General features: G+C 44.4%; 2 protein-coding genes and 2 non-coding genes across 11 annotated transcripts in view; all 4 read left to right on the top strand.

Moving 5' to 3' along the window:
* Positions 1–19849, top strand: part of UBAP2L (ubiquitin associated protein 2 like) — a 50107-nt gene extending 30258 nt beyond the window's left edge. For 2 of the 7 annotated variants that reach the window (XM_044676389.1, XM_044676390.1), the window contains exons 16-29: positions 1318–1507; positions 2250–2304; positions 4072–4246; positions 4896–4968; positions 7881–8076; positions 8170–8258; positions 9254–9307; positions 9815–9896; positions 11110–11327; positions 11753–11858; positions 16682–16749; positions 17543–17740; positions 18141–18191; positions 19065–19692. In XM_044676389.1, the coding sequence (XP_044532324.1) occupies positions 1318–1507; positions 2250–2304; positions 4072–4246; positions 4896–4968; positions 7881–8076; positions 8170–8258; positions 9254–9307; positions 9815–9896; positions 11110–11327; positions 11753–11858; positions 16682–16749; positions 17543–17740; positions 18141–18191; positions 19065–19160 (1651 nt within the window). In that variant the 3' untranslated portion in view covers positions 19161–19692. Of the gene's footprint in view, positions 1–1317; positions 1508–2249; positions 2305–4071; positions 4247–4895; positions 4969–7880; positions 8077–8169; positions 8259–9253; positions 9308–9814; positions 9897–11109; positions 11328–11752; positions 11859–16681; positions 16750–17542; positions 17741–18140; positions 18192–19064; positions 19693–19725 lie in introns of those variants that run through there. The other 5 variants (XM_044676394.1, XM_044676391.1, XM_044676395.1 and 2 more) reach the window with 5 other exon arrangements.
* On the top strand, positions 1809–1948 carry LOC123248235. The gene has a single exon (XR_006506305.1). It is a non-coding gene; the product is annotated as a small nucleolar RNA SNORA58 (small nucleolar RNA).
* Positions 9604–9738, top strand: LOC123248234. Its single transcript, XR_006506304.1, has one exon. It is a non-coding gene; the product is annotated as a small nucleolar RNA SNORA58 (small nucleolar RNA).
* A 1697-nt stretch (positions 19850–21546) lies between the features above and the next one.
* Positions 21547–24864, top strand: HAX1 (HCLS1 associated protein X-1). Of its 2 annotated transcripts, none has more exons than XM_044672542.1 (7): positions 21547–21840; positions 22356–22609; positions 22797–22984; positions 23567–23618; positions 23787–23893; positions 23991–24081; positions 24570–24864. In XM_044672542.1, exons 1-7 carry the CDS (start codon positions 21788–21790, stop codon positions 24650–24652), a joined length of 828 nt encoding a protein of 275 aa, XP_044528477.1. In that variant the 5' UTR covers positions 21547–21787; the 3' UTR covers positions 24653–24864. The 2 variants fall into 2 exon arrangements, with proteins under 2 accessions (XP_044528477.1, XP_044528478.1); XM_044672543.1 differs by having other exon boundaries at positions 21551–21840; positions 22491–22609.
* The last annotated feature ends 1397 nt before the right edge of the window (positions 24865–26261 follow it).

The following is a 26261-nucleotide window of genomic DNA, read 5'->3' as shown; positions in this document are numbered from 1 at the left end:
CCTATAAATCTTGTGCCACTGAAGTTTGTGATTTTGAACCCCCAGAAAAGTGGGGCTGGTGTCCCAAAGGAAGCAAGTAGACTCTTCTGTTTCTTTTCATAGCCCCCTAGGAAAAAGGTAACATAAAGAAAACCTTGGACTTATATGATCTTGTCCTCTTGTAGCCACTTACTTGGCAGGTGTGAAAAGACTCTTTCCAAGTAATTATTAATTACTTGTCTTTTTAAAGGCCTAAAGTGAAGAATGAGATTGAATAAAGTATTGGGAAATAAGAGGGCTCCTGGGGAATGAAACTAGATCATCTCAAGGATACCCTGTCAGTGACCTTTATAGTTATATTAGTAAATGTTGTGTTAATTGAGCTCCCAGGAAGTGATCCTGAAGTTAAATATTCTTAACTTGAGTAATTGAGGATGAATCCTCAGCTTAGGGCTAAAAATGTGAATATTCATTGGATGAGGCACTTATTCCCATTCATATTCTTCTTTGTGGATTTTTCTTTTCTCCTAAAAAGAGGGAAAACTAAAGATCAGGAATATCTTATCTCCTTAAGGAGAAGAGGTGCAAAACATATTTTGTGTCCCTCTGTTGTTTAGCTATCAAGGGAACAGGAAGTAGCTTGATGTTGAAAGTTTTGCTGCTTAACAAAATTAGGACCAAATAGGTAGAAAGAAATAAGAGGGAAGTAAATTTAAGCTGAATGACTACTTGCAAGGGAATTTATAAGCCTGATACAGACTATAACATGGTACTTTGCAGGTTGGTGGAGTATGGATAGAATGGATTTAAACTTGGTTCTTTCTGAGTTTAACTCATAGCTATGTGACTCTGGACAAATCACTTAACCTCAGCCTTAGTTTCCTCATTTGTAATATCACCTACCTTGTCTGCTTATGAAGATCAAATGAGATAAAGTATTTTGCAAACCACAAAGTGCTATATAAATGCTACCTATTAGAACTACTTAGGATTGAATGTTGTTGAGGTTCCTATATGGATTTGGAGTTTGAACTCTTGATATCTAAGATCCTTAGTGTTACATTTGGTGAATCCTTTGTGCCTTCTAATCAAAATTACCATCAGGTTTTCTAAACCTTATCATTGCCTATGCCCCTGGTATTATGAGCATATGTTGTATCCTGGCAGTTGCCTTGAGGAATTGGGGAGATTTACATTTGGTGATATTGCAGGATTTCTCTATGGAGACTGAGATAGCCCTGTAGCTTAGTAGGGCCCTTCCTGACAACTCTGGCCTATTAGTAAGTTTGATCTTTTCCTTTCCTTATGTGATTGTATTTCTCTGTTCATCCCCCATAGTGAGTCTTCATCCACAATCTCATCCAACCAGAGTCAGGAGTCTGGCTACCAGAGCGGCCCAATTCAGTCGACAACCTATACCTCCCAAAACAGTGCTCAGGGCCCGCTCTACGAACAGAGATCCACACAGACTCGGCGGTACCCCAACTCCATCTCCTCGTCTCCCCAGAAGGACCTGACTCAGGCAAAGGTAGGTTGTTTAGCAGTCCCTGGGAGGTGGTTGGGAGAACAAGGGGACGAAATCCCTTATGGTTCAACATTTCACTTTGCTACAAATGCTGCAGAGGGTCCTTGGGGAGCACCTGGGCAGAAGCAGGAAAGGAGAGCACATTGCTGCGATTGGGCCAAGCCCAGCTGACAACTGTTCTCTTGGCACCAAAGAATCATTCTCCTTGGAGGAATAAATGTAAAGATCCCAGCTGATGGAGCAGGGTTTGTGTCTAGTCCAGTGCCTGCCCCATCTCATTGGGATATCTGATTGCTAGTGTTAGGTGCATACCAGTAGACCTCATCTGGCTTTGCCTCATAGCCAGGTGAGGGGGACAGTGTATGCAAAAGGAAATGTGGAGTGATTTGCCAGATACAGGCTGCCAAATTGATGGCTTGGCTGAACTGCATTACTTCCATAGACATTCCCCCTAAGAATCACTGGTCTGGGGCTCTGAGCATTTCCAGCATCTTTTTAGGGCTCTGGGTTTCCTTGGTAGATTGGGAACCATCACTTACTGTCCCCTAATACATCCAAAACTTCCCTATTAAGACTCCCACAAATTCCTTTTCTCAGTCTTTATCTGGGTGTGGGGAGTGTTAATCCTTTGATTAACCTGTAGATTTCCTCTGAATTCTGGAAGAGAAGGCTTGCTGGTAGAGGCTGAGCCTGGGCAAATGCTAACCTGCCCCCCTCACTCAGGTCTGTCTATTTCTTGCTCCAGAATGGCTTCAGCTCCGTGCAGGCCACACAGTTACAGACCACACAATCTGTTGAAGGTGAGTTTTCTCAGATTTCTCTGTAACTGAAGGTTTTTGATTATTGTTTGTTTTTATAACTTCTGTTCTAGTATCTGTATAACCAGCATTTCTCGAACTGGATTACATAAAGCTATTACAAGGATGTCCATGAAAAAGAAAGTTATATTGGCAGATTGAACAAATCAGACAACCCATCTGTTTTGCTCTCTGTCAGTTGAGTACTATATACTTATGTTCCATAATTACAGGAAGCCATTAGATATTGGTGAAGAAGACTTGGGATAAAAAAGATAAAGTTTCTTATTCATGTAGAGCCAATCTTTAAGCATATCCATTAATACTATGTGATACACACTCAGTTGATTGTTGATTTTAGCAGAAGGAATTTAAAAGAATCAGAATTTGTTTCCATTAATGGCTTTTTAAAATCTATACTTGTGCAGGTGTAAATAATTAGACAAGATGAAAGAAATTGAAGGGATGAGAAAGCAAAAATGTTAACCAAGGTGTATAGTAAAAAATAAATAAATTCACAAACTTGGTTCAAATAGAAAAGAAATGCACATATTAAAATCTATTTAATTTGTGCTACTAATTCTGGCACACAATAATGATAAAAATTTAAAAATCATTCTAAAAAATTATATGGGCATTGTATTGATCAAGAAACTGAGTTAAAAATTACAAAACTCTTTCAGAGTAGAAATGAATTAAAGCAATCTTTCTCCCCCCCTTCCTAACTTTTTCTTATGTAAAATACTTGAGGAAGTAAAAATTTCAACCTTTACAAGGGTGCTCAATGCATCCAATATTCTCATTTACAAAACACCTATAGGTAAAGGCTAAATACCCTTTGGACTAAAGCTATTTATGATGATGGATTCAGAGTGACATGTACTGGGGGATAGATTGAGAACCAGGCCTAGAGATGGGAGGTTCTGGGTTCAAATGAGGTGTCAAACACTTGCTAGCTTTGTGACCCTGGGCAAGCAACCGTAATCCCCCCATTGCCTAGCCCTTAACTTATCTTCTGCCTTGGAACCAATATATGATGTTGATTCTAGGACAGAAGATAAAAGTTGTTTTTTTGTTTAAACCCTTGTACTTCGGTGTATTGTCTCATAGGTGGAAGAGTGGTAAGGGTGGGCAATGGGGGTCAAGTGACTTGCCCAGGGTCACAAAGCTGGGAAGTGGCTGAGGCTGGGTTTGAACCTAGGACCTCCTGTCTCTAGGCCTGACTCTCACTCCACTGAGCTACCCAGCTGCCCCCAAGATAAAAGTTTAAAAAAAAAAAAAAAGAATGTAAATCAAAGTTTGTTTTTTTAATCAACATCATTTCGTAATTGGTAGACATTCATTTACAAATATTTTTAAATTCTTCCTGGGAGAATTCTAAGTTTTGTTTAAAATGAAGGGTTCAGAGAGGTGGTTCAGTGGATAGAGAGCCAGGCCTGGGGAAGGGATATCTTGGGTTTAAATGTGGCCCAAGATACTTCCTAGCTGTGTGACCTTGGGAAAGTCACTTAACCCCCATTGCCTAGCCCTTACTGCTCTTCTGCCTTGAAACCAACACTCAGTATTGATGCTATGAGGGAAGGGAAGGGGTTTTTTGTTGGGGAGGGGAGAAAGAAAGAAAATAGGTACTATAGAAATCAAAGTGGACTGTTATGAATAATTTGCATTTGTACTTGAGGCAACTTTGAATAGTGGCCACCTCTTTACTCTTTTCCTACCTTTCTTTTTTCTATAATTTTAATTTCCTTTTTCTTTCCCCTTTCTCCTTAGGTGCTACTGGCCCTGCGGTGAAATCTGACTCACCTTCTGCTCCCAGCATCCCCCCTCTCAATGACACAGTATCTGCAGCTTCCTTGCTGACCACAGCCAATCAGCACTCATCTGCATTGGGTGGTTTGAGCCACAGTGAGGAGCTTCCAAATACTACCACCACTCAACACAGCAGGTGAATGGATAGGGATGCTGTTGGTCACAGTAGTCTTCTGGGGTCCTTACTAACACTCAACAGAGGGTCTACTGAGCCATATGGAGTGTTCAATTTGAAGTCAGGAAGGGTTTCAAATTCTACCTCAAACATCTTCTAGTTGAATGATCTTGTTGAGCTCAAATTAAATAAGTCCATGGGAAGCATTTTGTAAACCTTAAAATTCTATAAATCAGTGAAGGTCATTATTATTAACAGAGGTTACTATAGCCCTGATTTTGCTGTAATCAGACAACTTAAAAACTTTGGAGGCAGGGGACAACTTGGTGGCACAGTGGGTAGAGTACCAGGGCTAGCGTTGAGAAGACCTGGGTTCAAATCTAGCCTGAGACATTTTCCTAGCTACCCCATTTGTCTACCCTTTGCCTTTCTATCTTAAGAATTGTTCCCAAGACAGAAAGTAAGGGTTAAAAAAAAAACAACACAAATTTGGGGACAAAAAGGAGATTCCTTCATTTTCCAACAACCACTTGTTTTACTGATCAAATAGAGTAATTGATGGCCCTCTAGTTCCCCTCCTTTTTTCATGATTCCTTGCCTGATAGCATCCCAAGAAGAAATAAATGGCTGAAATCCTTTGACTGATAGCACTTTCTTTTTTTCTGTCTAGCACATTATCTACCCAACAGAATACACTTTCGTCATCATCATCGTCTGGGCGAACTTCAGCATCAACTCTTTTGGTGAGTGTAAGTTGACATTGCAGCTGGGGAATAGGACTTCCTCATGTTTACTGCTTCTTGTCAGGAAATTCTTTATTCTTCACTTCTATGCAACTTACTTTGTGCTCCTTAGTTTAGTCACTTAATTCCTGTATAAAATAAAAATGATTTTAAAAAGATTGATATGAAATGAATTGTGTGTGCACGTGTGCGCGTGCGTGTGTGTGTGTGTGTGTGTGTGTGTAGGTGAAAATGAGTACTTTATCCATAGTAGGCACTTAGTAGATACATGTTGAACTACTAAGTGGTGCCAGTTTCCTACATACCTGCCTTCCAAATTCCTTGATGTACAAAGGTTACTTCAGGTTGCTTTTTTTTTTTTTTTTTTTTTTTTTTTTTTTTTTTTTTTAAACACATTTTCTTAAGAGCTCAGGTGATTACAAGTGAGAATGAGACAAGAGGATAGAGGTGACAGGGTGATGGCAAGTGAAGTAAAGGGTAAGAGAATATAACATTGAGGGGTGCACCAGTGCTTTAGTAGTTTTGTTCAAGTCACGTCCAACATTCATGACCCTATTTGGGGGTTTCTTGAGAAAGGTACTGGAGTGATTTTCTGTTTCCTTCTCTAACTCATTTTAAAGATGAGGACATTGAGGCAAACAGTTAAGTGGCTTGCCCAGGATCACATAGCTAATAAAATGTCTGAGGCCAGATTTGAACAAGGGAAATTGAATATTCTTGACTCCGGACCTCTCATTCCAGTCAATGTATCACCTAGATTTGTTCTATTTCAGAACTTTGGGTGGCTCTTGAAAGTTGCCAAATGCTTATTTATCTTTTTTTTTTTTTTTAGACCTATAATTTCATTGGTTTAGGCAACTCCTTTTACCAGTGCAGAGTGGCACCTTTTTCTTCAATTTGTTGAGAGTTATTCAAGGCCCTGAGGTTAGATCATAAGGTCATAGATTAAGAGCTAGAAGATACCTCAGAGGCCATCCATGATCTTTTGACTCAGTCAGCCTTGTGTGATTCCTTGCTGTTATGTTATGATTTCCTTTTAACTTGGCCTGGCATGTGCATTACATCCTAGTCTGAACCATTAAAATGGAGGGGCATATGTGGAACTTTTAACAGCAGAATTTTATCACCTGTCTGTGGCATTTCCCCCAAAGTGGCTTTGTCCTAGAGTACTAATTAAACAAGATGTTTCAAAATCCTTATCTTTTCTAGAGAGGAGAATTTGGGTAGGTGTTTTTTGATCTCCTTTCAAAAATTCAATCTACTCTGGAACTCAATTTCGCCTACCCACCAGACTGAGGCCTGGAGAGGTTAATTGAGTTGCCTAGTAGCAAAGCTGACCACCTAATTCCTAGACTATACAGCATGATTTTATTAGGCCTAAATTTGCTAGGAATTATAGTTGGAATTTGAATTTTTTGAGAGTCTATAAAACTCCCAGGTATTTGAGAAACTTTAGTAATTATGAGCTCCTTAGGGACAGGGACTGTCTTTTGCCTCTTTTACATCCTTGGTGCTTAGCATAATCCCTGCCACATAGTAAGTGCTAAGTAGATATTTATTGACTGACTAAATTTAAAATACTACTTGCCTTTAAGATCCTTTTACCATTCTAATGATGAAGGTACTTCTTCTTTCTCTTGAGATTATAGGTCCATAGTATTTAGAGTTGGAAGAAATTACTAATATCCTTTAACTCAACCTCTTCATGTTATAAATGAGGGAACTTAGCCCCAAAGTGGTTAAGGAGCTTGCTTAAGGTTACCAATAATCATGATTTCTGAGAGTCTGAATTTTGAAAGTTGGAAAGGATCTCAGTGGGCATCTTGTCAAAATTGTGCTCCAAAGGAATCCCCACAAGAGTACAGCTGCCCGTACTCGCATTCAAGACATTTAAGGAGAGAGAACCTACCACATCTCAAGATTATCATTTCCATGTATGGGTAGCTCTGGTTATTAGGAAGTTTTTCCTGACATTCTAATTTTGTTCTTTGTAATTTATACCTGGTTATTCTATTTGAGGCCAAAACAAACAAATCTAATTTCTCCTGCACATGACAGGTCTTTAAATTCTTTATTTTGAACTCAGATTTTCTGATTCCAGATCTGTGTTCTTTCCATTATACAATGCTAATTTTTTATGGGGTTCCCGGTTGTCATTGTATTTGAGTAGATATTTAATTTCTGACCTGATATGACTATTTTCCTGGATGATGGAGTAACTTAGCACTTATGTTACAAGGATTGTTTTGGATATGAGACATGTTTTGGTGGGTGCCACATTCTCATCTTGTTTTTTTCTGGCAGAGGCTGGTTACTTAGGCAGAAACAGCTTTTGCACATCCCTGTCTTAGATTGTGGTATAATGAAAGCAGGAACAATTTGGGGGTCTGAATTCAGATTCCTGTTAAATGTCTTGTTTGTGACCTTAAGCCAAGTCACTTTATTTTTCTATCACTTTATCTTTAAGTTGAGATTATGATTATATTTAGAAGTTTAAGGCCTTTTTTTCCTCTCCCACATGGTCTCTCTTAGAAGACAGAGTAACAAAAAGGAAGCCGTGATGCATGACCATGTAACATTCCCTAACACCAGGAATGGCATCTTTAGTTCTTAACTTTGCTCCCTCCCATATTAATTAGCATAGCTTCTCAGATACCTTGTAAGAAGTTTCCATAGTAGTTGCGTTAGTTACCTTTCCTGATTTTTGGAGTAACTCTTAGATAATCCTCAGACCTCTGCTAGCAAGGTGGGGTTATAGTCTTCCCATTGCATTGGAATGGGGTGTTCTTGTAATCTCTCAGCTCTTCTGATTAGATGTGCTCATTACTTATTTAGTAGCAGGGTCTTGGACTTCTTACCTAAAGTGCCAATTTCTCTTCCCTTCTACTTCTCTATCTCCTGTTGTTTTGTAGCACACAAGCGTTGAAAGTGAGGCGAGTCTCCATTCTTCCTCCAGCACTTTCTCCACTGCATCCAGCACAGTCTCGGCGCCTCCCCCTGTGGTCAGCGTCTCATCCAGTCTCAACAGTGGCAGTAGTCTAGGCCTTAGCCTGGGCAGTAATTCCACCGTCACCGCCTCAACCAGAAGTTCAGTCGCCACGACTTCAGGTAGCCCTATTTGGGAGATACCTGGTACCCCTTTGAGTTAAAGAGGACAAGGAATGGTCATTTATCATATTAGGAGTGTCCTTTCTCTTTCAGGAAAAGCTCCCCCAAACCTTCCTCCTGGGGTCCCACCGTTGTTGCCTAATCCATATATCATGGCTCCAGGGCTGTTACATGCCTACCCGGTAAGTGGGATTTGGGAGATATCTCTCTGAAGAGTAAGGATGTCCTTCTTTTTCCCTCCTCTTTAGCTTCATAGTTGTCTACAGAGGAGATACTATAATAAGAATATTCCAGAATAAGCTAATTGGAATCAGATAAAAAGAAGAGTTTAGATTGGGGGGGGGGGTTCCTAAAACCAGAAGATAAATGAGTTCTAATCAGGCTTTCCCCACCATTCATTTCTGTAATGGCTCTTTAGTAGTTTGAATTTGGGATCTTTCTCAGTTTCTCTGGAGAAAATTATTTTCCTCTCCATGTCTTTGACACCCTTTGGGAAAAACTTGAGATTGAATTTTTTGCTTTGTCATGGTAGACTCCAGACTTACCAGAAGATTGAACATATCTTAACTTTCTGATTCCAAGAATGTTAATTGAAATTCATGCAAGTTCAAAAATCCTAGCATGAACTTAGAACTGAGGTGTCACTGAATGACAGAATATATAGTTATTTGACAAGGCTTTTTAGGAGAGAGATTTTATACCAGATTTTGAAAAGGGTGGATAAAAATTGATTAATGGGTTTCTTCCCTCCCTTCCTCTCTCCCATTTTATTAAAAATTCTAAAACAGAAGGCCTAGGCAATTGGGGCTAAGTGACTTGCCCCAGGGTCACACAGTAAGTGTTCTGGGTTGGGGACCTTTTGTCTCTAGGCTTGACTCTCAATCCACTGAGTCATCTAGCTATTCACTCTACCACTAACAGTATGATCATGCATAAATTACCGTCTTGGGCCTTTTGCTTTTTTCCCCTTTAAAAAAGAAGTAAATCATATGTGTTCTTTTCTGGTCTTTTGGAATTATTCTCATTTAGGAGATAGAATGGAATTTCTCTTTTGAAGCTGGTTATTGGTTTCTCTTGACTCTTTTCTTGGCCTGTCCTTGCCATATTTTTGAGTATGGTATAGGAAGGGTCCAGTGACTAACCTTCCCTCATCACAGATAACATCTGTATCTTTCAGCCACAAGTGTATGGTTATGACGACTTACAGATGCTTCAGACAAGATTCCCCTTGGTGAGTATGTGGGGTAGAGTCCTGATAAGGTGCTCAGAGAAATTAGGAATTTATGAGAAGTTACTTCTTAATGCAATAAGAATTATATGACAAGTTGAGACTTCTATCCAACATTCCTCAGTGTCCTGGGACTCTGGGTATCTTACTTTCTCCTTGAGAAAAGGTTTTGTACTCCAGAGTGATATCTATTTGCTCAAGAAAATAATCTTGTCTGTGACTCTTGAGGAAAGGACTTCGGCACGCCTAGGATATAGATCAGGATAAAGGATCCTTGTAGGTACTTGGGCTACTTAAACTGGCACACCAGTAGACCTTGTGTGACTCTGCCTGTAGTCACGCAGGGGGGACAGTGTGTGCCAGAGGAAGCAGAACTGCTGTGAGCTATAGCCAGCACTATCAGTGGTTGGCTGTATCACATTACTCTGACATCTTGTTTCTTATCCTCTGGAGAATCACTGGGATGGGGGCTAAGGCATGGAGTCTCATTCTCCTTGTTCTGTTTTCTAGGATTACTACAGCATCCCGTTCCCTACACCTACCACTCCGCTGACTGGGAGGGATGGTAGCCTGGCCAGCAACCCTTACTCTGGTAGGTTTTGGATGGGGCTGGACATAATGGGAGCTCATGGGATTTGCCTTTGAATTGTATAGTCAGCATCAAGAAGGAATTAGAACAAATATAAAATGTTTACTTTGGACTGCTAGTGGAAATGGCATGTTGCTATGGCTTCTTCCCAGCTTTTCCTTTTGTGCTTATGGTTCTGCTGTTCACCAGCTTTTCTGGGAAAATGCACTGACCCTCATGACTGCATCTTCTAATCTGTAGCTACTTGAGCTCATCTTTCTTTCCTTGTCTTTCTACTGATGGCAGTCTTTTTGCTTTTTAGATGTCTGGTTTCTCTGGTCTTTAGTTTCTCTGATCTGAGATTATCTTGATACCCTGACCTAGGAGTCAGAATGATCATGATCCATGTGATCTCATTGCTTAATCTCTTTGAGCTTTGTTGTCTTTATCTGGAAGAATCTCTGACAGGGCTAAGAATCCTGAGAGAATACATGTAATAGGCTTTGTAGCAGTGAAGGACTGTGTCAATATAGCTTTTATGTTTTAATCCTTTATTCTCTTCACTGACCCTATCTCTCTCTTTCACCCATGTGTATGCACTTAATGGAGAAGGGAAGCTAGCTTTGGTGAGACATGGCCAATGAGTGCAAAGGCAGCCCCATCTCCAGAGCGATGAAAGAGAGTATAGATTACCAGTGTAGCAGAAGAAGCTATGCAGAATTTTGAGGGATATATCCTAAAAATCCCTTACTGTTGTCCCATGGGCCAGCTGGAGCATCGTCACCTTCAGTGTCCACTGTAGTGCCCTCCACGTAATAGGCATTCAGGAAATGTTTTTGAATGTGATTGTTGTTCTCAATGTTCACTTGGTGTGTACTCAATAGTCGGGAGTGTCAGAGAGGTACAGAATTTGATAGCTAGGAATGGAAGAAAGTAAGGAAGATAAAAGATTCCAGATGGAGAGAATGGCATCTCTGACTCACTGGTATCCAGAAATAGGCAGAGGAAACCTTTACATGGTCCTTAGAAGCCCATGGGATATGTAGATGAGGAAAAGAGTCAGGACCTGGGTTTTCATTTCACCTTTATTATTAAATTTAAAATATGACACTGTGTAAGTTACTTGAGTTGTTACTACATTTTTGCAGCCTTGAAAAGATACCCCCAAGGAACATGTAATTCCACATTGACTTGAGAGGTGAAGGGACCCTTGTACATTTAGTCTTTCTTGGCACAGGTGACCTCTCGAAGTTCGGCCGTGGAGATGCCTCATCCCCAGCCCCAGCCACAACCCTGGCACAGCCTCAGCAGAATCAGACACAGACTCACCATACCACACAGCAGACATTCCTGAACCCGGCGCTGCCTCCTGGCTACAGTTACACCAGCCTGCCATACTATACAGGGGTCCCGGGCCTCCCCAGCACCTTCCAGTATGGGCCTGCTGTATTCCCTGTGAGTACCTTACCTTGATCATTTCCTGGAGGAGAACTTTCCAGATCTTCCTTCACTCAAACTGACTCTTCCCCAGTGGCTCTATCAGTAGGTGGGAAGGCATTATTGACCCCAAAGCTTTGGGGATAATGACTATTCATTACTTTGTAGAATAAATGAGGAATGTGTTCTCATCTAGTTTTTTCCCACAGATATGTTGCTAGCCTGAACTTCCCTCCCCCCCAGTTACCTTCACTTGATCATTCTTGACAACATTGGTAGGTTCTTAGACCTTTCATCCAGGTAGTAAAGTGAACATCCCACATTCCACAATGGAGTTAAGTTCCCCCTTTGAACTGACTAGTCTACTGCTGTGAGTTAGGCCCATGGAACAGAGGTGGGGCTGTCCTTCCAGATCACTAAGGCCCCACCCCATTTCCTTTTAGGTCGCTCCTACCTCTTCCAAGCAGCATGGTGTGAATGTCAGTGTGAACGCATCGGCCACCCCTTTCCAACAGCCAAGTGGGTATGGATCTCATGGATACAACACTGGTAAGCCCAACTTGATCCCAGATGTCTTGGTGTTCAGAGGGAATTGGCTATGGGGGCAGTCTTGGAGGAGTCAGAGAGTTAGGGTTGAAGAATCCTATGAAGGAGAGGTGCTAGACATTGGACAGTTGACCCTTAGGTGCCTTTAGCCCCTGTAGAGCTCCAGCAAAAAAGCTTGGCATTGTGTTCTAGTACCCACTTCCCTGAAGTTGGCCTATGCTCAGGGCATGTATTTGCTACCCAGTTAGCATGGCTAGTAGTAACATGGGGAAAGCAGTGCTGTTGGGCAAAAGGACCTGAGAATTGGTTCAGATGATGTCACTGGAGGCAGGTGGCAATTTGTGTGGCACTAGTAAACTCCAGGGGAGAGAGAGGTTCAATGTACCTAGGATTGAGTATGTCCTCAGGAGGCTGTGGCTGGCTCAGTGCTGTTCTTTTTATGTGCCTGGGTTTTTCCTGTGGTTTCCTTTTCTTTTCCTCAGATAAGAGAACAGGTAGTGAAGTTTAGGGGGTGGAGGGTTAGTAGTAGTACAGGAAGAACTAGAAAGGGAGTGGGCTAGGAGAGTTGTATCTTTTCAGAGGTTCTTTCAGTCTTATGGCCGTTCTCTTTGCACAAACCTGATTGCATGTCTGTGCTGAGGAGACAGCCCTTTAATGACTTGTGTTTTTGAGCTTAACCATGAAAAGAGTAGATTGCAGGGAGATGGTGGTAGCCCCTCAAGTAGATGATGGGGTGAAAGACATTCTGCCTGGCACCTGCCTGATTTTCTTAGTCTTATTCTTCATTTTCAGCGGCTTGCAGGCTCAGTTGTGTATGGGAAAGAGAATGTTGCATTGGTAGGAGTGGGGTTTGCCTCCTTATGAGTCCCTTAGAGCCTTCAGCTCAGTCTCAGCTCCAGAATAATCTGGAGGCAGCAGCTTTGTGCTCTCCCCCTCTCTGTGGGCACCAGGTGGGTAAACAATTCCAGATTTTTTAAAAACAGAAATGGGGCACGTGACTACCTCAGGAACTACTTTTAGTCGGGTGGAGGCATGACACTGTACTGTGTGACTTAGTTTTATGGAATTTATGGAAAGTCCTGTCGGGCCACTCCTTACCCAGGTCCTAAGCCCATCTACCCCTTTTTACTGAGCAGAGAATCTCTACCCCAAGCACCTGGGAGATTTGACTTGATAGGGGAGGATAAACTCTATTATTCCTATCACCAAGCTTTAGCTTTAGATACTGGCTGGGCCAGGGTCAGAAATCTGAGAGGACAAGATATATGGGGTTTTATGGTCCTGTGGTTACAGAAAAACTAAGGGTGGATGGGGGGGGGAAGCTTTGTTATGCCTCCCTCCACCCCTTCCCCTTACCCCCAGATTTTGGAAACTTGATGTGATTCCTTTCAGAAGTCCCATTTCCCCAACCCTATAGGGGATTCTGGTCATTCCCCATCCCTTATCAACCTCTTAAATTCATTTATTTTTATGTATCTGATTCCTTTTAGGAAGAAAATATCCACCCCCTTACAAGCATTTCTGGACGGCTGAGAGCTAATTTGGCCCATGGCTGGGGGCTGTGTTTTGTGTGTGTGTGTGAATTTGCACTGAAGTCTTGTTTCAGAAACCAGACCACTGAGGAGAGCCTGCTGAGCTGAGGCCAAGGCCTTCGTGGCTTGGGGGAATGAGTTGGTGGATACCTTCTGGGCTTTTGATCCTGCCCCTCCTCCCTCCCCCCCTTCCCTACCCCAGTGTGTCTGACCCTGTCTTAACCATTTCGAGTACAAGCGGTGCAGTGCCTCTGAAGCCACAATGCACACACCTGCTGTTGCTTTTGATTTCTGGAAGGCATGTAGTTTCTCAACTTGTAACAAATATTTGTAGTCTTCAATAAACTGTGGTATTTCTTTAGCTAACTCTGGCGTTCTTTCCGTGCATGTCTCTGGACAATAGGAGCTAATGTTGTGCTGTGGATGTGGGGGCTGGAGGGGTGGAAGGATAATCTTATCAGTCAAACCCCCAGCACAGCCAGAGAGGCCACTGGTTAAATTTTTGGTACATTGTGGCTTTCTCAGGAAGAGAGTAGCAATTTCAGTTCCCAGCCTATTGGTTGGTTGAGGAAATCTAAATTTGTAGGAAACTCCTGATTTCCCTAGCTTACTCTCTATTCACCTTTCCATTCATCCCTCTCTTTGTCTCTACCCTAAGGCAAGGTGTTTTGGGTAGCACCTATGGTAAAAGGTAGACGAATTTATGTTGGGGATCCAGAACTTAGGAAAAGTTTTCAGTAGCTTAACTGCTCTTTCTGCCTCTTGGAGACCAAGTGACTGACTTGGATATGATTTGGTCATTAGCAACCACTTAATGTATGTTTTAGTCCCGTTATGAATCCTTTCTAGTCAGAGGTAGGGCACTCTGCCTCTTTTCCTTCAAGGACATGTGACTCTTTAGTGGTCCTCAAGAATTTCTGGATATAACTGAAGACCTGTAGGTAACATTTTGTCAGTGTCTTCTCCTTGGCTCCTTTCCCAACCCAGCTTACACACAATCAGTCTTCATTTTATGGAGTCATTTTGGGTTTGGGACTAGACCCTTCTTTGGGAGGGAGGGAGGAAGGGTGTCAAATTCATTGAACAGTCTCTTCCCAATTTTCTCTTCTTTGCTAGTCAGAAGCCTACTTTTTCACGTCTCTCCTAAGCTTATTGAAACCCGTAAATGATATGATATGGAAATTTGATCAACTTTCCCAGTCATAGGTGTTTGTAATCCACCCTCCTAAGGGAAGATGTGTTCATACTGTTTCTCCTGTTACAACCTTTCACATTATGTTGATATATATATAATATATATATTATATATCTAAAACTTCCTTTGGGGTGGGGAGAAAGGCATGTGCCATCTTGAGGATTTTGCCCGGTACCTTCATTGAGGTGAAGGAGTTGCCATTTCTCTTCTAAGTTCTTTTGTTGTTAACCTTAATTTCTTTGCCTACTTCTTAGTTGTGAGACAGGATTTTCTTCTTTCTCTACCTCTGCCTCAAATAGCTATGAATTATGGGAACTGGGGATTTATTTCCAGTGGCCTCTGATGAGAGCTAGACAGGATGTCATTAGAGGACCCATATTTTTCCCCTTCCACAAATGGAAAACCTAGCCCTTCCCTAAACCCTGTTGTATCACTGACCCCTGATTTCCCAAGGGGAGCCCAGCAGTATTGGCTAGCTGACTCTAGAGCAGTGATTCCCAAAGTGGGTACCACTGCCCCCTGGTGGGTGCTGTAGTGATGCAGGGGGCGCAGTGATGGCCACAAGTGCATTTATCTTTCCTATTAATTGCTATTAAAATTTTTTAAAAGATTAATTTCCAGGGAGCTAAATAATATTTTTTTTCTGGAAAGGGGGCAGTAGGTCAAAAAAGTTTGGGAACCACTGTTTTAGAGAATAGCAATAAAGGCAAATCTGTGTTGCCTTTGGGTTTACCTTCTAAATTAGTCTCATCTAATCTAACAACAATCCTGCTCTCTCACACACTTGCCCTTAAGTTTAGGTCCTTGTAACTGGGCCCTTGCCCTGGAATACTTACTTGGAAGTAAGGAATTCTGCTTCCATTTCAAATTTAGGAGAGAAAAACACTGAGGGCTTAAAGGAAATATTACTGACTGGGTTCTTTGTCCTTTTCCCTCTCAACTATCCATGCTGCCTTTCTTAAGATAAAATGAGGACTTTCCTGGGAAAAGGGAAATAAATATTTGTCGTCATTTGGGAGCTTCCTGCATGTTGTCTGGCCTGGGTTTTTGTGGGGGAGGGATTTCTCTGGATTGAATGACCCTCCTCTTTTTGGAAAGGCCTTAGTGGGGTATCTAGGCTCCATTTTGAGATGACTGGACGCTGACAAGGTGGGCTTGAATGGAAAGGAGAACCTGGATTCTAGGCCTGGAATGAGCACCCCATGTGTTACAGGATAGGAAATAAACTATACATAAGGATATAGATGGAGGGATCTTTAGTTGTGGTTTGATTACTATAGAAGTTGGCTTGTATCCCTCTCTGATTCCCCTGGAACTACAGCAGGAGGAGGGACTTCCTGTCAGTAAGGAATATGTGAGACAGGATATCTGACTTTAAACTGGCAACTAACATGATGGGACTCTGTAAATTGCGTTTGAATTCTCTGATCCATGTGAACAGTGACCTCTATCCTTGGAGCCTACATGGTGATCTGTGTGTTAGTTTGTTTAACCTGTAGACTTCTAGCAGAGGCAAGGCCTCTGGGAAAATTGGGGTGAGTAAGTTGAAACTGACCGCTTTTGAGTGAGCATGGAGGTCAGGTAAGGGAGACTGGTTATAGAGGCTGAGTCCTGAGTCGGCCTCTTCTGTTTTGACATTCACCTTGGCATGGCTCTGGGGCCCAGGAATTTCCTTGGTACTTGGATAGAGCTTTGGAGCCTATTGAGGTAGACATAATTGGGTGGAAAAGTGGAAGGGTGAGATGATTTTTAAGTTAACTTTAAAAGCGATTGAATTCCTGTTGGGATTTGGGACAGAGGGTCCTGGAGATTGTTCATGTTACTCTGGTCTGGATGTAGGCTTCGCTGGAAGCTGGACTTTTCACCTTTTACCCCATACTCGGACGAGCCAAGCTAATTCTTAGGGGGCCCTTGTATTATGGGCTCTTAATACTTAGAACTGAACTGAAGCTTCCCCTGCAGTGACTTAGCTGGAAGAGCCTCAGATACCATTACCTTGACCATCCCTATCCATCCACTTCTCACTCCCACTAACTCAGGGACCAGGGCAAAGGACAGTCAGCTATGTTAACCCTCTTATCTATTTCTTCCTTTTTCAGGTGTGTCAGTCACCTCCAGTAATACAGGCGTGCCAGATATTTCGGGTTCTGTGTACTCCAAAACTCAGGTAGGTTCTTAGCCCATTAAGCAGAGATAGAGAAAAGGAAGCTGCTAGTAGAGATGGTGTGTTGTGACGGTGCAGGGTAGGCTTTGAACTTGGTGTTAAGAGACCTGAGTTCTTGGATCAGGACAAGCAAATTTAAAAAATCTAATTCTTCTCTAAGGGTTGATAATTTTTGCTCCTTCTTACCTCTTCATAATGAAATGAAAGAGTAGAAATGGCATATAAAGATGAGAGGGAGCCAAGGCTCAGTAATCCTTTAACAACTGACCGAGCTTGTCATGGCTCTCACCTACTCTGATTTTTGGACCTTGTCATTCCCAAAGTAGAGGAATACAGAAAGTTATCGATAGTAGGGAAATAGAAATAGGACCTTAGTAGCTAAAGTAATAAGACTTATAGATTATCTAATGGATTTGGTTTTTTACTCACGGTTTCCCGGTGATAGCAGCTTTCTATAATTTACTAGAGATTTCAGGGAGATAACCATGTTCAAGCCTTCAGGACCCAAGAATTTTCCAACTATTCCACCATTTCTTTTAAGAACTCAAAAGTGATTCTGAATGTTACCTACCCTCATGCATAACAATCCTAAATTAATTTAGTGAGTATCATTGGCACTTTTAATGTATAGTTACACTACCAGAATAAAAAACAATGGAAGTTATGGATATTGGTCTCTTGGGGAGTTTTTGGTTTAATTCAAGGAAGTACCAAAAATGAAGAATGAAGTGTTACAAGATAATCAGTAATAATCAGAAATGTCCTTGTTGATCCCATTGTGCTTATCCTTGAACAGCAGTCCTTTGAGAAACAAGGTTTTCATTCTGGGACTCCTGCTGCCTCCTTCAACTTGCCTTCAGCCCTGGGGAGTGGAGGGCCCATCAATCCGGCCACAGCCGCTGCCTATCCACCAGCCCCTTTTATGCACATCCTGACCCCCCATCAGCAGCCACACTCCCAGATCCTCCACCACCACCTGCAGCAGGATGGCCAGGTAAAACACCATTCCCCTCTTGTCTTTCTTCCCCCCACTGATCCTTTCCCTCCCACTCCTTAAAGCTGCCTCCCCCTTCCCTCTTCCCTTCCCTTTCCCCAGCGCCGGCCATGGGCACACAACACACACAGACACAAGCGTACACGACACAAGCGGCCGGCAAGGGAGTTGACAGAGAGGGGGCCAGGTTGGGGAGCTTTTTGCTCAGCCCGATAGCTACTTGGAGGGGTTTTAAGTCGCCTCCCCACTGTGGCACACTTTATCCCCTTTATTTTCCCAATAGCCCTGGACCATGCCCCACCCTTCCCCATTCCTGCCACTATAGCTTTCCCTTCTAACCATGGATTTCTATTGTCAAAGTTTGTCCCTTTATTTTCCATATATCCTGGTTCTGCCTCAGCTACCATATTTGCAGATGATTCTCTGTTGCCAGCGCCAGCAGGAGGAGCAGGTAATGAAACTCTCTGAATGATATAATTGTACCTACCCCCTGCCAGCCCCAAACCCCACCTGCCACAGCCCCAGGGAAATCAAGGAGAAGAGAGATTGCGCGGCCACAAATCGGGATACACAGACACACATAAGACACACACACACACACACCTTGCTGGGCTCTCCGGCCTCCCCTTCCCTTCTCCTCCTCTCCTTTTTCTCTCTTCCCAACTGTAGAAGGCACTTGGCTACTAGCGTGGATAGGGTTCTTGGGAAAGCATCTAAATCTTGGAGGCCTTAGACAAGTCTCCCCCACAACCCTGCTCAGTATATAGGGGTCCAGTGATGTGATGGGGGTGGGAGGGATGTTGTGGAGCCCGTTCTGTTATATATATGCCCTATATCTCCACAGCTGAAAGCAGTATGTATACTCCCTTGTTTTCTAAGGCAGTTTTGCAAATAAAGAGTCATAGGGGATCAGTCAATTAAACTAGCAATTTTAACCACTCATCTGAGAGTCTCTTTCCAGATGAATGGGCTTTTTGGTGGGTTGATGGGGTAGGATGAAGAATGAGCAGAAAATCATGTAGTCCCTTAGATGAGCTCTGAAGGTGTCTTGCCCTCTGCATTTTCTTCTTGTCTTGAAATCAGAATTGTGCTTTTGCTGACCGGAGAGGGACTAGAACTTCCAAGGGTTCCACCGATTATGCAGACAACAACTTCTTTGGATTAAGGGCTTAAGGGAGAGTGTAGCCTCTGAATGATCTTTTGGCAGGAGGAGAAATGGAGGAACATGACAGTTCCCAGGCCTTCCCACCCAAAGGTCCCTGCTAACTGGCCTCCTTTCTCCTCCCTGTCTCCCCCCCTCTCCCCCCACATCCCTTCCCTGCAGACGGGCAGCGGGCAACGTAGCCAGACCAGCTCCATCCCGCAGAAGCCCCAGAGCAGCAAGTCTGCCTACAACAGCTACAGCTGGGGGGCCAACTGAGGTCCTGGCCCTCTTCACCTCCTTGGCCCCCCTACCTGCCGAGAGGGCCTCTCAGCCTGACACCTAAGGAAACAGCTACAACACAAAAGCACGTGGAGCGGAGGGTCCTGCTGCCCCCCGCAGCCTGCCCCAGGCCTCAGCTTCACTTCTGAAGGCCCATTTCTTTCCTCTCCTACCTATCCTCTTGTATGTAATATAGGATTTGTATTTTTTTCCTTTCTCTTTTTTCTTCTCTCCCCACACTACCCCTGCATTCAAGATTATGAAACTCTTTGCTGTGGGCTCTGGCCTTCCTCTTCCTCTTCCTGCTCACCCTGGTGGTGGGAAGTGGCTGGGGGAGAGGACCCCAAATAGATATCATCAGCCCATCAGCCCTAAGTCTCCCTTTTTATTATTAGGAAAACAAAACAAAAAAAACGTCATGAATATGAACAGAATTGTCAGATGAATTAGTTGAAGTGGTTTTTTTTTGTACTGTGTCCTCAAATTTAATGGATTAATGTGTCTTGTATATATAAAAAGAAAACCTCTACCTTCAGCCTCTGCCCATTCTTGCTTCGTCTAGGATGTCCTCAGTCTCCCTGATGACCAGCTGGGTGAATAAGTATTACTGTACCAACTGAGCCTCCACTAGCAGGCTCCGAAGGCAGTGGAATAAAATGAAATCTTCGCCCTTTAACAACTCCTAACCATGATGTGCCGGTGTCCCCTTCTTCCTGACCCTAAGAGTCATTCAGCTCAGTTCTCAGAAGCATCTCACCTTAGTGTTAAACTAGGGAGTGCCGAGGACAGGGGGGAGAAACTGGGTTGAAAACAGTGTTTTCAGACAGAAAAGCAGTGGAACATGAACTGCTCTAAACATTATTTGGGAAGCACCCAGGAGTAGGATACACTACACTGGCAGAACCATTTTTTTGTGGTTTTCTTCTTGGGGGTATAGACCATAATAGTTCTTTCTGTTCTCTCCAAGAAGCTCCTGAACTTTTCTCATTGTGAGTCTTGATGCTGGTAGAGGCCCTTTTTTAAGGTGGAAAGGGGTGGAAACAGAAAACACAGTTGGGGGATGGGGGGTGGGGTAAGCAATAAAATCGATCTGACTGCCCTCCCCCTACAACTTTTATTACCATCTCACCATTGTTCCCCCTACTTTTCAGGATCTGTGCTACCCTAGGGGCCAAATGGGAACTAAAGCTCCTGTTCCTTCAAAGTTTAATAATTGATGGTGAGGATGGTGGCAGTCTGTCCTCATGACTCCATCTGCCTTTGTGAACATAGGGCCAGAAAGGGCCTTGAAAAAAGGCATCTTGTTCACCAGCCAGACAAGAATCAGAATTTTAGAACGTCAGAGCTGGCAGGCCCTTTAGAGATGGTTACCTGGACCTTGTCCAATGAGGGGCCTGGTTCTATTGAGGGTTTTGTTTTGTTTTGCTTTGCCCCGCAACACAGTTGCCTCTGTGTTCTTCCACTGAAGAAATCTCGGGCTTCTCGTGGCCTGTTCTAACTCAAACGGCTTCTGCTACCCTGAAGGGCTGGCGGGACTCCTCCCTATCCACTCGGCCCCTGTGATGAGGCTTTCCCTGCTCCTTCTAGCCGGAGTAGTTGCTTTGTTTCCCCCAAAGGAAATCTGGGTTCAAGCCCAAGTATCCTATAGGGCTTTGGGAACTGCTAGGCCGGGCGGGGCAGGCGTGGGAGGGCGCCTCGAAATGCAGGTTTGTGCCCGAGGCCCTGCACTGTTTCTGGCTTAGGTTTCCTGGTCAGTTTGAGCCCCAGAGACCTCTTCCTTCCTGCCCCATCTCCCGCAGCTACTTCAACCCGGGGCTCCTGGGTTTCTATTGCACCAGCTGCTTTCTGCCCTCCTCCCCTCTTAGCGCAGTGGGCCTGGGTACCCTGGGGTCTTCGGTGGAGATTAAACCTCTGGAGGGACGGGTTGTCAATCACAAAGGGGGTGGGGCCGGGGAGCAAGAGCTGAGTCGACGCCTCCCCGGATGGCGATCCCTGGAGGGACCCCTCAAGAAGCGGCCGGGAGGGCAAAGCCAGGCGAAGAGGATTCAGCTTTGGTAGCCACTTGTCTCTGAAAGCCTCTTCTCTGCGAGATGGGGAGAAGATCTTCCAAACGAGAAGTCTCCGGTCCCGAAGCATCCTTCTCTTTTCGGAAGTAGAACCCTGTCCCCGCCTCCAACTCGGCCCCGCCTCCGCTCGGTTCTGCCCAGTCCAACCTATAGCCCCTCAGGTCCCGCCTCCCGCCGGCCTCGCCTCTCCCACCTTCCCATCAACCCATTCTCATGGTCGTTTTACGACAGTATGATTACTTTTCCATCAGTGTCGGGTCTACCCTCGAGAATTTAGATCAACGGTAGGGTGACCAGTCCTCCCTCCTCGCTTTCCGGTAGTGCGGCCAGACTGCCCTCTCGCTTTCCGGCAGGGTGGCCAGATCGCCCGCTCCTCTCCACCTTGCCCCGCCTGCCGACCACTTTCCGGCAGTGTGGCCGAATCGGGCCCCCCCCCCCCCTTCGTTCCCCACCGCCGCCGAAAGATCACTTTCCGGCAGTGTGGCGGGGCACCGCCGTCTGGTCCCCGCCGGGTCCGTGGGGTGCGGGGAGTTGGAAGGTTCGAGTCCCGCCTGAGGAATGAGCCTGTTCGACCTTTTCCGGGGCTTTTTCGGATTCCCGGCGCCTCAGAGGTGAGAGTTGGGCCCGGACGGGTAGAGGAGGGACTTTCCGACCGGGCCCTCGATCCCTGACATGAACTCTCAAATCCTGACTAAACCTTATATCTGGCCAACGGGGGGTGGGGGGTGGGGGGTGAGGGGGGAATGAGAGAGTGGTGTGTGTCAAGGTATCGACAATTTTCTTTCGAGTGTGTATACACACACCCATCCCCCCCACGCGGGTATGGGGTGTTCCCAGAAACACACACACCCGTTCTCCCCACCTCCCACCCCCAAGAATAATGAGGTCAGCCTGAAGGAAGAGTTTATCCAGCCTAAACTGATGCAACAAACCCTCGGGGGTGCCGTGGGAGAGTGATGAGGATGGGAGTTGGGGGTGAGGAATGGTTCACTGTGCAGTCTGTTGAAAACACAAATAAAACATTCAACGACTCCGCTGCTGCCAGCTCTCCCCCATGGTCCTTTGCCCTCCTAGCTTGGGGTAATTGCTCTTCAGAGGTCTTTGTGGATCTTTCTCTACCTCCCAGGCGCAGGGATCCCTTTTTTGGAGGGATGACTAGAGAAGAGGATGATGAAGATGAAGAGGAGGAAGAAGGAGGAGGGACCTGGGGGACGAGGTTCGGAGGACCCAGATCCCCGGAAGAGTTCACTTTTGGCTTCAGTTTTGGCCCTGAGGATGAGATGCGTTTCCACGATAACTTTGGCTTTGATGAACTGATTCGGGATTTCAACCGTATTTTCGGAGATATGGGAGCCTGGACCCTGCCTTCCCGCCCCCCTGGTGGGTGTGGCCCCTTCAGCATTTTGATAACAGGGCTCCCTAGTGGGCAAGAACTCTGACCAGGACAAAGTTAGGAGACAAGAAGGGAACGGATATGAGGGAACCAGAAGAGTCATGACGTTGGGGAGGCAGAAGAAACACAAGTCTCTCCCCTGTCCCAGCGCTGATTTTCCATCCCCTTTTGCAGAACTCCCAGGCCCAGAGCCAGAGGCCCCAAATGAAAAGCAGAGGGAGGGGGAGACCATCCGGGATTCAATGCTCAAGTATCCAGATAGTCACCAACCTAAGACTTTCAGTGGGAGCTCGGAGAGTGAAGTGGGGCACTCATCTCCCAAAGGGGGCCCAGACTGGGACTCCAAGAGGCCTTTGCGTGGGGTGAGTCCCATTCTCCCTGACCCAATACCCCTTGCCTAAGGGACTTGAAAGAAATTCTGTGGGATAAGACTCCTCAATCTTGGGGAACTCCTAATGGAGGGGGAAAAACACAGCCTTTGAGAAGGTCTGATATTCCAACTTGACAAAACTTTAAATACATTAGATCCTGGGATATGCTGGGGGCAGAGTTGGATTGAGAGGAGAAGAACTTGGCAGGGTGGGGAATGCTGAGCCCTGGAAGATAGTGGGGCAAAGTTAGGAAGAAGTGGAGGTTGGGACAAGCTCGGTGAGTGATCACTAGAGGCTAGAGAGATTCCAGAGATCATCTAGCCTACATTTAGGCAAGCCATTAGAGATAAAGGATGGGCCCAAAGGATTGAACCTTGTGATTTGTCCAAGGTCACAGAAGTAGCAAGTTGCCGAGCCAGAGTCTAGGTCCTTAATTGCAAATCCAGTGCCCTTGTCAGGCCTTTAGGTAGAGAAGGTAGTTCAGAAAGGTGCAGCAGGGCAGATGATGGAGGAGAAGATGGGGGACTTATCTTCAGAAGGGACCTCTTTCATTAGCTGTGGTTCCTTTTGCAGTTTGGTGACAGGTGGCCAGTAATCCCTGATGCTAGAACCAAAGAGGACAAGGGTAAGTCTGAGAGAAGGGGCAGGGCTGTGAGGGTCCCCTATTACCTTCTCTGATTTTTTACACCTACCCTTCCACCCCAGTTTACTTCTTGCTCCTGACTGAGCATTTCCAGCCTGCTTTCTGATTACCTGATTACTCTTTTTTAACACCTCTTTTTTCCCCCACCAGATCTTGATTCTCAGGTCTCAAAGGAGGGCCTAGGTCAAGTCTTACAGCCCCAGCCTAAGTCATACTTCAGAAGTGTCTCAGTTACCAAGATAACTGGGCCAGATGGGGTGAGCTAGATGTGGTGGGATGGGGGTGTGGTCTGGGGGGTCCATGGAAAATGTCATCTATTCTGAACTCGAATGATTGGAGTGTCTGTTCCCACAGACGGTGGAGGAGCGTCGCACTGTCGTTGACAGTGAGGGCCACAAAGAAACCACAGTGACCCGCCGAGAAGCAGATGGCAATTATAGAGATGGTGAGTGGGAGAGGAGAAGCAATGCTGAAACTGTTCAGGAGCTTCTGTCCTGGAGGGCTGAAAGACCCTCAAAAGAGAAGCTTAGTTAATGGGTCTCTTTGTCTTATTCTCTCTCTTCCCTTTGCCCTCTCGCCCAAGGGCCCCCCTACCCACTATCAGGCTCCATCTAGTTTTCCTTTTTCCCTTTCCACAAACACTTATTAGGCATCTACTGTGTACCATGTCCTGTGTCAGGTCCTGGGAATATAAAGACAAAAATGAAACCATTCTGTTCTTAAGGGGAAAAACCACCTGGACATAAATAAAAAGTAAAGAGTTACTAGTCAGGGAGGAGACTCAACCAGGCAAGGGAGTTAAGTCTATGCACAGGCCTAGAGCTGGGGGATGAAAGGCAATTTCCAGAGGCCAGTGTGCCTGGAATGCAGGTTCCTCTACCTGACACACTTCTGGCTTGGCACTTTCTGCTCACATGTATCATTCTTCTCTAGATTCAGGCACCCCACGGCCTCCAGACTTGGGGGACAGCTCCTCCATCCTGAATTCATTCCTAGGACGATGGTTCCGATCTTGATGGCCCAAGATGACTCCATGGAGGATTCCATCCCCTCCCCTCCCTATCCTACATATTACCATCTGGGGAGTCCTAACATCATTAGGTGGCTGATCTGCTCTTCCTGCCACAGGGGGGGGGATTCCTGAGGGTGGTGTGGAATGTGACAGGTAAAGGAAAAGGTAACATCCACTCTTCCCCGTCCCCCAAAAATAAAATCTTTATTTATGCTATTGCCTCCGTCTCTTTTAAATCTTCCTCATTTCTCTTTAATCTACTCCCACCTCATAATGAATGAGAGCCAAGAATGAATGTTCTTGCATTCTTGTACTTGAATCAAGTAGGAATGTTCTTGTAAGGAATGTTCCTTCCCAGGAAATAAAGTTGCCAATATCAAAATTTTGAAAAATCACAATAGTCCTAACCCAGCTTATTTAGTAAGAAGTAACTGACATATTGTCAAATGCTGACTAGTAGAGTCTGCAAAGGAGACCAGGAGTCAAGACTTAAAAAGAAGTCCAGGGAGGCAATCCATTTGGTATTTGCTGTTTCAAGTTTAAATATAGGACTTAGGATTGGATCTGGAAGGGACCTTGGAGGCTATTAGGCCAAAAATCTCCATTTTATCCAATTTATACTCCAAACTTAAATGTCATATGCACTTAGCAGATTATGAAAAGGATTCTCTTCCAAATCCTAAATCTCCATTTTATACAGCTTGCATTTTTTAAAGGTATACAACATTCTACAGTGAACTTTAAAACAGGTCTGCTTGTCCCATCTTCTGTGCATTTATAAAAAAATGTTTTAATGGCCCTTTTCTTTTTCCTTCACTAATGTTCACTTTCCTGCACCATCAAACCTTCCCTTCCTAATAAACAGAGTAAGACAAAAACAAAAACTTGAAACAAATAAGCATAATCAAGCAAAATGAATCCACTACAGTGGTTAGGTCCCAAAATAGTTATCTGTTAGGAGCAGTTAGCACAGTGGAATGACACCAGGCCTGGAGATGGAAGGACTTGGGTTCAAATGTGACCTCAGATGCTTCCTAGCTGTGCAACCTCGGACAAGTCACAATCCTTATTGCCTAACTCATTGCTCTTCTGCTTTAGAAATGATTCTATTAGAAGGCAAGGATTTTAAAATATATATTTCTGCACCTTATGTCCAACACCTATCAGGAGATGGATAATGTACTTTATTGTAAGTCCTCTGGAGATATTGGATGTGGCTGGGTTCTTGGGTCTTCCCTAGTAGATTTTCTTTACAATGTTTCCTCAAATAAACTGGTCTCCTGGTTCTGTTCACTTCACCCTGTTTGGATTCATACTACACAAGACTTCCTGAAATTGCCTCTCTTTTCAACATTTCTTAATAATATTCCATTATTTCAATGTGCTACAATTTGTTCATTCATTCCACAGTTGTTTAAGAGGCAATTTAAGGTACCCTTTTAGATTGTAGTTCTTAGTCCCCTTCCCCTTTGAACTCTCCCTTTCAAATTAGAAATTTGTCTTTTATTCAGTCATGACTCTTTGTGAACCCATATGGGGTTTTCTTGGCAAAGATCCTGGAGTAGTTTGGCATTTCTTTCTCCAACTTGTTATCTGAGGCCAGATTTGAATTC

Source organism: Gracilinanus agilis, chromosome 4 (genome assembly GCF_016433145.1).
Source record: "Gracilinanus agilis isolate LMUSP501 chromosome 4, AgileGrace, whole genome shotgun sequence".
NCBI lineage: Eukaryota > Metazoa > Chordata > Mammalia > Didelphimorphia > Didelphidae > Gracilinanus > Gracilinanus agilis.
The sequence above is the reverse complement of the archived record's forward strand: the minus strand, read 5'-3'. Positions and strand labels throughout refer to the sequence as shown.

Coding starts and splice junctions, on each gene's coding strand:
- HAX1 (XM_044672542.1), top strand. CDS start 21,788: ATGAGCCTGTTCGACCTTTTCCGGGGCTTTTTCGGATTCCCGGCGCCT. Junction 22,985..23,566: donor CCAAGAGGCCTTTGCGTGGG/GTGAGTCCCATT, acceptor TTCCTTTTGCAG/TTTGGTGACAGGTGGCCAGT. Junction 23,894..23,990: donor AGATAACTGGGCCAGATGGG/GTGAGCTAGATG, acceptor CTGTTCCCACAG/ACGGTGGAGGAGCGTCGCAC.